We start from the raw sequence: 10,906 nt of genomic DNA, 5'->3' as shown, positions 1-10,906 counted from the left end.
CTACTATGAACAAAACTGAGGATTTGGTACTCCTGGTGAGTAGCTGTTGACAGGAGAGGTGTTACATGGCAAATCCGTTCCTCTTCCACAGACGTTTCTGGTTACTTTAGACCAAGTGCAAACAATCTGAAAGCTTTAGGAAACGTATAAAAATAAAGCTGGTATTTGCGAACAGTCCGTTCTGTTATAAGCACATCCAAAATACAGAAGAGATGACATGAAACATTAAGCCCGTCGTAAAATTCCTGAACGTCCAGCTTCCCTGAATTCCGAGCTTTCCAATCCCTGTGAACGCCAAAGCGCTCAGCAGCTACCGCACTGAAAAGCCTTTTCTCCCACCAACGCGTTTAGCTCAGCCTGTTCCTGAACTAGGGCGGTATCGCGACCGCCCCTCCCCGCCCCGCTATCGCGACAGGGCGCGACAGCCACGCACCGCCTTTGTTCGGAGCCCGGCGGCGGCGCTGCCCCGCCCCGCCGCTGGGGGGAGCCCGCGGCACCGCCCCGCCGTGAGGGGCGCGGACACCGGGCAGTGCCGGTGCCCCCGGGGCTGCCCCGGGAGGGGACGGAGGGAGGTGCCGCCCCAGCCCCTCCGGCCCGCGGGGGCCATTTTTAAATGCCTCTGTCAGGCAGCGGCTCCGGCCGAGCAGGTGCCGGAGTCGCTGAGGTTGCGGTGCCCGCTCCCCGCTCAGGCAAGGCAGGACGCGCTGTCCCGTCACAGACCCCCGGGACAGATGGGCAAGGGGCTCCGGGAGGCGGCAGAGCCACAAACATCGCAGCCCCATGCCGGCACTCGCCCCGCGGCAGGGAGTCCCCCGCGTTTAAAGGGCAGCTCCGCGGAGGGATCCCGCGGCCGGCTCTTCTTCCCGCACACGACCGTGCGAGGCGACCCGGGCCTCGTTCTCCCTCCCTCCCTCCCTCAGCGGGATCCCTCCGCCACGCAGGGCGGACATGGGGCCCGCGGCCGCCGCCGTCCCCACTCCGCGGCCGGACGCGCTGCCTCGGCTGCCCCCGCGCCGCCCGCGGTGAGGCGGCGGCGGCGGCGGTGGGAGGAGGCGGCGGCGGGAGCGGCGCGGCTGGGGGCGAGTGGTGTTTCCCTGCGAGAGGTGTATCCTTCCGCGGCGGCGGGAGTGCGGCGGCGACGGGTGTCCGCGGTGTCCCTCCGCCGCCGGGAGCGCAGGGGCACTCGGCGTCTCCCCGGACGGGGCGAGGAGGTCGCGGGATCCGCTGGGAGGAACAAGAAGAAACTTCGGGGCGCGGCGACCGGCGCGACGCCCGCCTGGCTTGGCAGCGCGGCGGAACGAGGGCTCCCCGCAGGGAAGGAGAAGAAGGAGGAGGAAGCGGCGGCCGGTCCTCGCCGCCACCCCGCGGGGTCTCTGCGGGGGAGCCCGAGGGACTCTTTCTCGCGGGGCGCGGCGGAGGGATCTCCAGACGGCTCTCCCCGCCGCCTCCCCCCGGTGCCGCTAGCCCCTCGGCGCCGCCATCTTGGATTTTAATCCGCCATTTTTTTCCTCCCCCCACTCGGAATTATTTTTTATCACTATCGCCGCTTTTTTTTTTTCTCCCCCCCCCCTTAGTTTTCCTCCCCGCTCCGCCTCTCCCTCGCCCGATCTTCGCTTTCCCCCCATCAGCTTCCTCCCTTTCCCTCCCCCCCCGCTGCCTTCCCTTTGATGATTCATTTTCCCCCCGTGGCAGCGGGAGCAGCGCCGGCAGTGAAAGACTCAGCGCGGGGCGGTGAGTGCGGGTCTCTGGTAGGGGGTCTGTGTGTGCTCTGCGGGGCGGGAGAGGCGGCGGGGCCGTGAGGGGGCTGCGCCCCTCCGCGGGGGGGGGCGGTGAGGGGCCGCGCCCGGGGCCCGGCGGCGTGCGGGGCCCCGCGGGCAGGGCGGGGGGGCCGCCGGGGCAGTGACAGCCGCGGGCGGAGCGGGGGCCCGTGGCCGGAGGGACGGCTGCGGGCGGGGCCGCCACCCCGGGGCCGGGGGCGGTGGGGGCCGCGCCGGGCCGGGCCGCGCCGGGAGGCGAACGCCAGAGGGCAGCACAGCGGGCGGGGGCGGTGCCGCCCGGGCCGGGGCCGGGCCCGCGCCCCTTCCGCCCGGTCAGCCCGGGTGCCGTGCCAGGAGTTTCCGCCGGTGCCAGCAGTTTCAGGTCTGGTTGGAGTGACCCTCCCTAGCTTGCCTCAGTTTGGTGGAGAGCCCCGAGGTCTTGGGTTGTCTATTATTATTATTATTATTATTATTATTATTATTATTATTATTATTATTTTGTGTGCGTGATTTTTCATCGGGGAATACAAGCTTACAAGGAAGGGGGTAAGGCGAGTCTTTGTCCAACATCTGTGTCTCAAACTTTAACGTCAAGTTACCTCCAAGGCGGTACTCTCGGAAACATTAAAAGCGTGGGGTGGACGGAGGGGGGGGAGAGTACGGGGTGTTTTGTTGAGGTGTGTCACAGGCAGCGTGAGAACCTGAAATGTAGAACTTTGTGGAGTTTTCTAGTCTGTTGGATTCAGGCAACACGTCTCAGGACAAGAGGACATAGTCTTAATCTGCACTAGGGGATGTTTAGATTGGATATCAGGAAGCATTTCTTCACAGAAGGGGTTATTAGATGCTGGAATGTACTGCTCAGGAAGGTGGTGAAATCACTGTCCCTGGTGGTGTTTAAGGAAAGACTGGTGTGGCACTTAGTGCTATGGTCTGGTTGACAAGGTGGTGTTTGGTCATAGGTTGGACTCGATGATCTCAGAGCTCATTTCCAACCTAATTGATTCTGTGATTCTGTGTTATGAGATGGCAGTCTGATCGAAGTGTTTAATAGTGTAACTATAAATACACAGTGTGAGGTTTTAATCACTGAGGTTAAAATGTATTGTAGGATAAGTTCACACGGAGCCATGACTTGTTTCCATAATTCAGTCGCTCTAGCTCTGGATGCATCCGCTTCGGTTTTCATTAAAACTGAACTTTTCTCTTGAGTTTTCTGAGCTTTATTCCTTGCAAGCAACAATGTGTGAAGAAATCAAGGCTTATTTAATTGAAAAGTGAGATTTTTTTGTGTTTTTTTAATCAGGCTATTTTGTTGTTAGGACCAGATAGACACAGACATCTCTGCTTTACACCCATCGAAGCTCACAAACTGGAAAATCAGATTTATTTAAAGCAGTTGCTAAATGTATTGCATATTAAATGAATGAGTAGGATGATGTATCCTTGTATACTCAGTAGCAGGACTCATCAAGGCTCTTGAATATTTGTTTTGCTCTGTTAGCACTATCCTGTTCCAGGACTACAATTCCCAGTATGCTCTTCACTTCAAACAGCACTGTGCTTTAAAGCAACAGACAGTTCAATTAACATAGTAAGTGTAAGGTGGGATAGTTTTGTGCTCAACAGTGAATCCAGAGCTGTGATTTGAGAATGCAGAGCATTTGGGAGAAGTCCCAGCTTCAGTACTCCTGACCACTTCCCTGACCCTGTGTGTTCCCCCTGGCCCACAGCATCCTCTTGTGCCATAGCTCAAGACAGCACCGTTCAGGCTTGTCTGACTCCCCCCTTGATTCGGTCACCAAACCATTGGAGTCACTTGACTCTGTATTTGTTTTGTGGGCACAGAGGGAGGATGGCATGGAAGTGGGCACAAAAGTTGAGGAAGCAGCAGGGCTGCTTTTGCTGTTAATGCTGGCTTGGCGTCTTCATTGAACTGTTTGATACAGCCGTGGTGGGACTGCCCTGAACTGAACCTGTGTAAGTCATGTTGCTACAGACACACACAGGTAAATTGTGCTACAGACACACACAGGTAAATTGTGCTACAGACACACACAGGTAAATTGTGCTACAGACACACACAGGTAAATTGTGCTACAGACACACACAGGTAAATTGTGCTACAGACACACACAGGTAAATTGTGCTACAGACACACACAGGTAAATTGTGCTACAGACACACACAGGTAAATTGGCTTGTGGAGACCTGAACTCCAGAGTTGGTGGAAATGTCTGTGTGAATTGACAAGCAGGAGGAAGGAGGTTCTCCCTCTCCTGGAAGCAGTGAGGTTTTGGATTGTCTCTATGAACTTCTGCTGGAGTTGTTGCAGTCAGTCGGGGGGATCCCACAGGCTTCAGGGAGCTTTGCTTAGCCAGTTACTCAGCTTCACCCGGAGAGGGCACCCAGTGGAGGACATGGAGGGACAGAGGAGCAGGGGCAGGAGCTGCTAAAGCACTTCTGTGTGTGTAATTCCCTCTCTGCCACTCACTTGCGCTCGTACTGGATTGTTTCTGTGCCTGTATTGTGCTTGGATTAGTATCCAAATTGACACACACAAATCACGTGGTTGCAAAAGAACTGGCACAGGAGAAGGGGGGAATGTACAGACTGAGCTACTGGTGGGAGACTGAAGCCTGGGTTTGGGTCAGTTTGGGATCCATGGGTGCTTTCACGAATCTGCATCCTGGGGCTGCAGTTCTGTGACAGTGTGTCAAAACTGACTCAGGTCAGTTCAAAATCTTGCAGCCTCCCAGTGCCACTGTTAATCCACGTACAGTTCTGCACAGAGCCTGTTCTCAGAACTAACTAGCTGAAAAGAAACACTCAAAAAACAGGTTTTCTTTCTGGGGGTCCAATTTACTGAGCATTCCAATTTACATCCCAAGGGCAGTAACCAAAATAAGATTTGAGGCTGTTTTGAATACCTCCCTAAAGCTGTGCAAATTTTCATTCAGCTTTGATTTTGACCAGTCTTTTTTACTCTGGTGATCCTGTAGGAAAACTAGTTGCATAGTTTTGCTCTGCTTCCCAAATTCAAAGCTCTGTTGCTTTTTGTAGAGCTATCCATAATGAAACCTACATCTTTCCTCTTGATATCACTGGTTTGTCCAGAAGGGCTGAGGCTGCCATCAGTGGGTCTTTTGGGTTTGTTTTTGTGTGTGTCTTATATTTGCTTTAGGCCACTAATAAACAAAAAAGGCGAGCCAAAATTTAGCTGTTTGCATTCTTAAAAAAAATATTGAGAAACCATATTTTAGGAGGAGGTCCTTTGCCTGCCTGTATACTGGAGACCATAGGAAAGGGGAGGATGACCCTGCCTGTTAGTAAAACCTCCTGACCCTAGTGTCTTTGCTTGTGTCCTGGAAAGGATGAACAAAATCCACTGCTTATCTTAGAAACTGTCCCTGTTCTTTAAGTAATAAATACTTATATGCAAAGAACTATGTTATGGAAGACTAAAATAATTGACACTTGAATTTCTTATAGTAACCAGTGTTATTGTTGCTATGGTTTAGAGTTTTAATGATTTGGTTTTGTGCAACTTTTTTCCCCCTCAAAACAAGAATTTTCTGAATTGATAGATTTCACAGATGAGAACCCAAAATCCAGGAGGCTCAGACAACTTTTGAGATACATTTTAACAGCCATAGAATTTCTTTACTCAAATTCATAAGGATTTACTACACTTCCCGGTGTGAAAGGACTAAGGCTTTCCAAATGGAATATAAATCTGAATGATACTGTTTAATCAGTCTGGCAGACACTTGTGGGTAACTGGCTTTGTGAGTATCTTGGGTGATGGCAGCATTAATGGTGTTTGTGCTTCAGTTGTTGATTGGTGCTTCCAAATGTTATTGAAATGCAAATAATGCCCAGAAAGCATGTTAATAGATTTAATAAATTTAAATACAGGTAAACAAAACTTGAGTTTTCATCGTTTAGAGTACTGTTAAAACGAAATGCCAAATACCTCAATGAGAGGTGCTGAATGCAATTGAGCTATATATTGGCATTTGAGGAAACATGCCTGTAAAACTACCATAATAGCATTATAAAAAGCAGCGTAATTATAAGGAATAGTGGTTAAAAATGTAAAGAGTAGGGTTAAAACAGCAGTGTGGGCATTTACTTTGAAGTAAAAAAGGTCCCTTGGAAGCTCTAATTGTGCTGGTAAACTTAACAGTGTAGATAAACCTGAAGTCATAAGTGGTCCATATGTGGTGTTATATTTTTGATGGCAGAGCCCTTGTAGCAAGCATTTCGAATTATGTGGTGGTGTAAGCATATTTGAGTTTTTTCTTCAGTAGGAAAGATAGTGTTCATCTCTTGCTTTTCCCCCTCAGTTCCTAAAGGACTTCTCAGCATGAGTCTGATGTAGAAAGTAGTGAGAACAAATCACATCTGAAGATGTATTAAAGATCACATGGTGGTGATGACTGGGGCATCTCTTGCTCCCTTTTAGGTTTTCTGCTGGTATTAGCAGCTGTGACATTCATAGGGAAAAGAATCCTGTCTTTTGATTCTGGCTTTCGATATCATCTCTTGAAAGCAGTGTTTGTGTACTGAGAGAAGGAATCACAGAATGGGTCAGGTTGGAAGGGACCACAGTGGGTCATCTGGTCCCGTCTCTCTGCTCAAGGAGGGTCATCCTTGAGCACATGGCACAGGGTTGCATCCAGATGGTTCTTGAATGTCTCCAGTTAGGGGAACTCCACACTCACTCTGGTCAATCTGTTCCAGTGCACAGTCACCCACACAGTAAAGAACTTCTTCCTCATATTCAGGTGGAATTTCCTGAGCATCAGTTTCTGCCCGTTGCCTCTTGTCTCTGAACAGAGGGGGAAGAAGCACACTTGAAGTCTTCAAGTTGGTAATTTGGCTGCTATGAGAAAATAAAAGGCAGCAATAGATGGAGACAAAGGTTTTCTTGCTCATTAGGCTGCCAGGCTCAAACAAATAATGATTTTTCACCAGAATTTTGCTAGGCTTCACTAAATGATTTAATGTTGCTTGAGGAGGACTTATGTTGCTGTATATATCAATCTATTTTGGAGCGTAAGGAAGTGTTTCTCCTAATGTTTAGTATAGTTTGAGTATTCTTCTATGGCCACATTGCTTCCTATCTTTTGTTCCTTTCTTGTCTTTACTGTTACTTGTTAAGCAGAGGTGCGTTAGCACAGATAGTACTCACCCTCCCCAGCTGGACTTGCGAAAGATGGGTTTCATTCTCAGTGCAGAAATACCTTTCCTTCAGCCAAAAGTGTAGCTACTGTATCTGTTAGTTATCAGGAACAATACCCTATGGAACATTTTCCCTCAGATTGTTGGATACAATACAGTATTCTACAAATAGACTTCATGGTAGACGTCATTCACCTGTACTGCCCTTGAGCTGTAGCACACCACAGGGTGGAGTTCAGTCCTGGTTTACAAAGAGACCAAGACTGAATTTAGTGCAAGTCTTTAATGTAGTTTCTGTTTTAATGCTCTTCATTACCACTGTTACAAAAACGGGGAGTGGGGCTTAGTTAGACTCTATAGACCTGTAAAATGAATAGATTGGGAAACAGGAAAAGGGAAATTTAAGAGTTTAGAGTTTGTCATTAAGTGTTTACATGATGGTCAGTCAGTGGCAGATCTTCACAGGGTTGGTCTTCTGAGAGAAGGTGGGATGTTTAACAGGAAAGTTTTGATTGGTTGTTTGGTTGTTTTTGGGTTTTTGTTGGTGGTTTTTTTTAGATATGTGTTATCAGGCAAACTCTGGGAAGAAAAAAAACCCAACCTATCCAAGGATTTTTTTGGAGGTACTATGTAAAAGTGTCTGCTTCTGCATATAGCTGAATACAATGAATAGAGTTTTCCCTAGAAAATTTTAAGTTTCTGGCTTCTATTAGGCTTTGTCTGATAACTTCCTAAAGAATTTTGTCAATATGCAGAGTGACTTTTTCATTCTGGTAGTCCAGCTGTTCGGTTATAACTGTCTTAAAAAGCTGTGTTAAACTTGCTGGTCCTGTAACATAGACATTTAAACCTCTCTGTCTGTCTCCCCCCCTCTCCCTCTCCTTTCTTATTTTTTTTTTTTTAATCTTGAGGTTAAAGCAAATCCTTTCTATCACTAGCAGCAAGAAAGTTGTTTTTCCTTATATTGAGGCAGTAGTTGATCTGGCTTTTCCTCAGTATGATTCCGTTACACTTTGTTGATAGGCTTTGCTGTCTTTCTGTGACAATTTGTGAAAGGGTCTAAGACGTGTAGATTTCTGGGTCATATGTTCTAGTAAGATGTTTGAGCCAATGCATCTGTTAATATGTGATACACTTGTCTCTACTGTTTTCTCTAATTACCTCAATCTTCTGAATTTTTGTAAGTAACTTATTTACCAATCATCTGGCTATAAACGTTTCTGTAGTTTTCAGTGGCTGGATCACATAGGTGTCTAACAGAAATCTAGTAATTCACTACTCTTACCTGATTAAAAGCAGAATTTCTACAAAAGACAGTATTTCAAACATCTGTTAGTTTGTTGCGACGTTCTTCCACCAGATTGAAATGCCTTTTACAATATGCCTGTTACCTGCTGTGAGCAGAGCACTGATGTTCTTTTCATAATTACAGTAAAGTGAAAAGGCTCAATTTATTTCTTTGTGAGGAAGCAACGAGGAGGGTGAATTAAAATCAAATGAATTACTAATGCATAAATGCAAAAATAACTGTGTAAATCAGTGTCAGATTTTTTCCTGCAAGTTGTACAGAGTGAGGCACAACTGTGTACAAAAACATTATTACCTTTCTTATGGTTACTTATGCAAAAGACATTGAGACTGCTCACAAAAGATAGCATGTGCTTTGCTAGACATTTATGTACTGTAAAATTTCAGCTCTACTTGAGACCCCACTTAGTACTGTCACCTTGAGCCAGGTGTGTTGTGACTGTATTTTTTGTTATATGGAACAGTACAAATAGTAGCCTGGGTCCCCGAGGTCATCATTGAGGGTTTTTTGATCTCTGATTTTTAAATAAAGATTTTACATCTTTCCCCCACCCCATTCAAAAAATGTCTGCTTTCTAATTGGGTTTTTTCCCTTTGTTTTTCTAAACTGTGTTCATCTTTAGTTCTTGAAGGATGCTTTTAAATCTCATTCTTTGCTGTAGAGCTCTTTATAGGTCATGGGGTTTATTTATTAGGAGATATAATCTTAATTGGATATGTATTTGAAAGTACTCTGGGTTTGGAGTCACATAACTCTGTGTGTGTTTATCTGTGTGTATGTGTGCTTGTACAGGTACATGTGTGTGTCTAGTCCAGCTCTTAGAAATGAGTTGTCATTAGCAATTTATCAGCTTTAGAATTCAGTCTCTCCTGCCAGTTGTCATTGTAAGTTGTAGGACAATACTTCACCTGTTCACAGTTCCATGTACTACTGCTAATGAACTGCTTCTTTTTTTTCCTAATGCAAATGCAGATCACCATCTTTTTTCCTCCCTCTCACCACTTTTTTGTTTTATTATTATTATTATGGGGTATTATTATTTTTGTTAAAATCTGTGTATCGGAAACAGTTTCCCAGTAAGTTCTAATCATGTTTGTTTTACTTCCAGTAGGAATTGGAACTGAATTTATTCATCCACTTCTCCAAGCCTTTTGAAAAGTGACTAAATGCAACTGAGTCAGATTGTCTGTGGGTATGAAGTGGCTGGGAGAATCCAAGAACATGGTGGTGAATGGCAGGAGAAGTGGAAGCAAGTCGTCTAATGACCACGCGCAGACCAAGTTGCAGCATGCAGGAAAGGAGAATCCAAAGACAGGCAAAAACGGGGTCGAGAGAAGATCAAGCAGATGTATGTACATGTTTATGCTGCTTAGTGCTGTATGTGATAAATTAATCAGTTTGCAAGTCATACTTCTGTCTTATCTTAATTCATCAGGGAGGTCTGCAGTCAGCATGGAGCTAACATCACAAGTATTAATTATGTTTGTATTTTTTGGATGTGTTAACTCCCTTCAGATCAGTTTAAAAGTTAAATAAGAATAACTGGGTGCAAATTAATTTTGAACTTGTATAATTATAAGATACATGGTTGGCCCTAAGTAAAAACAAGTATGATTTGAAGTGGATAACATAATTTGAAGTACTAGCCCAACTTTTGGTGAATGCGCTTGTAGAAGGAAACACCCTTTTTTTTTAATGAAGTCACATACATCGATATCACTGTGAAATGGTTTTAAGGAATATGGGGTTTCATTTTTGCTGTTGATCTGGGATGAAGGACTTAACACAAATTCAAAGTCCTAAGTCCTTTATTCAGATCTTGGGAAAGTCAGGTTTGAAATTTGATGTCTTCATCATGTTTATAGGTCAGAAATTTTAGAGGTAGGCATGACTGAACTGTGTAATCTGGAAAGATGCTTGTAGTTGGGGAAGGAAAGAGAGAAGGAAACCAAAATTAATTAAACAAACCCATAAAATAACATTCTAAAATACTTTCTTCATTGGCCACTACCTAAATCAACAAAAGCAAGAGGGGAAAAATTAACTGTGCCTCTGCTTCTATAGGTATTTTATCATCTTCCTTAATCGTTTTATATTTTTTGCCTCCAACCTGTGGTTATCTGTCCCCAAATGTTGCTGGGCTTTATAATGTCCCTTAGATGATACCTAATTTATGCTCTCTTGTTCGCAGGTAGCGGTGCTTCAGGATTTGAGGGTCAAAGTCGTTATGTGCCTTCCTCTGGAATGTCTGCCAAGGAACTCTGTGAAAATGATGACCTAGCGACTAGTTTGGTTCTTGATCCCTATTTAGGTTTTCAGACACACAAAATGAATACTAGGTAACTTGTCTTTATATTTCTAGAAAAGAATTTGTCTTCTTAGTTGGAATTTCTTGCATGTTTAAGAAAGCGAAAAAATGCCAATTTGTGAGTAGCTTCTGCCTTTAAAATGGTGTTGCATGCGAGACTGGAACTCAGCACTACAAATGCGCACTCTCACAGTGCTCCATCGTAGGTCTTTCCATTAGCCTCATGTATCTGTGCTGTAGGGCAAGTTGCTACTTGGCACCATTTCCTGGCTGAAACAGTTAATTAATCATAATTTAAACCACTAGTCATTTGAAATGCTTCAAAGAGAGAAGCCAGTGTTTGGT

General features: G+C 45.8%; 1 protein-coding gene across 2 annotated transcripts in view; it reads left to right on the top strand.

The window, feature by feature from the left end:
• The first annotated feature begins 1,026 nt into the window (after positions 1–1,026).
• Positions 1,027–10,906, top strand: part of KMT5B (lysine methyltransferase 5B) — a 30,052-nt gene continuing 20,172 nt past the window's right edge. Inside the window, exons 1-3 of one of the 2 annotated variants that reach the window (XM_027727723.2) lie at positions 1,027–1,731; positions 9,365–9,601; positions 10,445–10,592. In XM_027727723.2, coding sequence (XP_027583524.2) covers positions 9,448–9,601; positions 10,445–10,592 — 302 coding nt within the window. In that variant the 5' untranslated portion in view covers positions 1,027–1,731; positions 9,365–9,447. The remainder of the gene's footprint in view (positions 1,732–9,364; positions 9,602–10,444; positions 10,593–10,906) is intronic. The other variant, XM_027727725.2, reaches the window with a different exon arrangement.

Source organism: Pipra filicauda, unplaced genomic scaffold (assembly GCF_003945595.2).
Source record: "Pipra filicauda isolate LSUMZ 115617 unplaced genomic scaffold, ASM394559v2 scaffold217_size2002032_pilon, whole genome shotgun sequence".
NCBI classification, from domain to species: domain Eukaryota; kingdom Metazoa; phylum Chordata; class Aves; order Passeriformes; family Pipridae; genus Pipra; species Pipra filicauda.
Note: the sequence above shows the minus strand (reverse complement) of the source record. Positions and strands in the feature narration are given on the sequence as shown.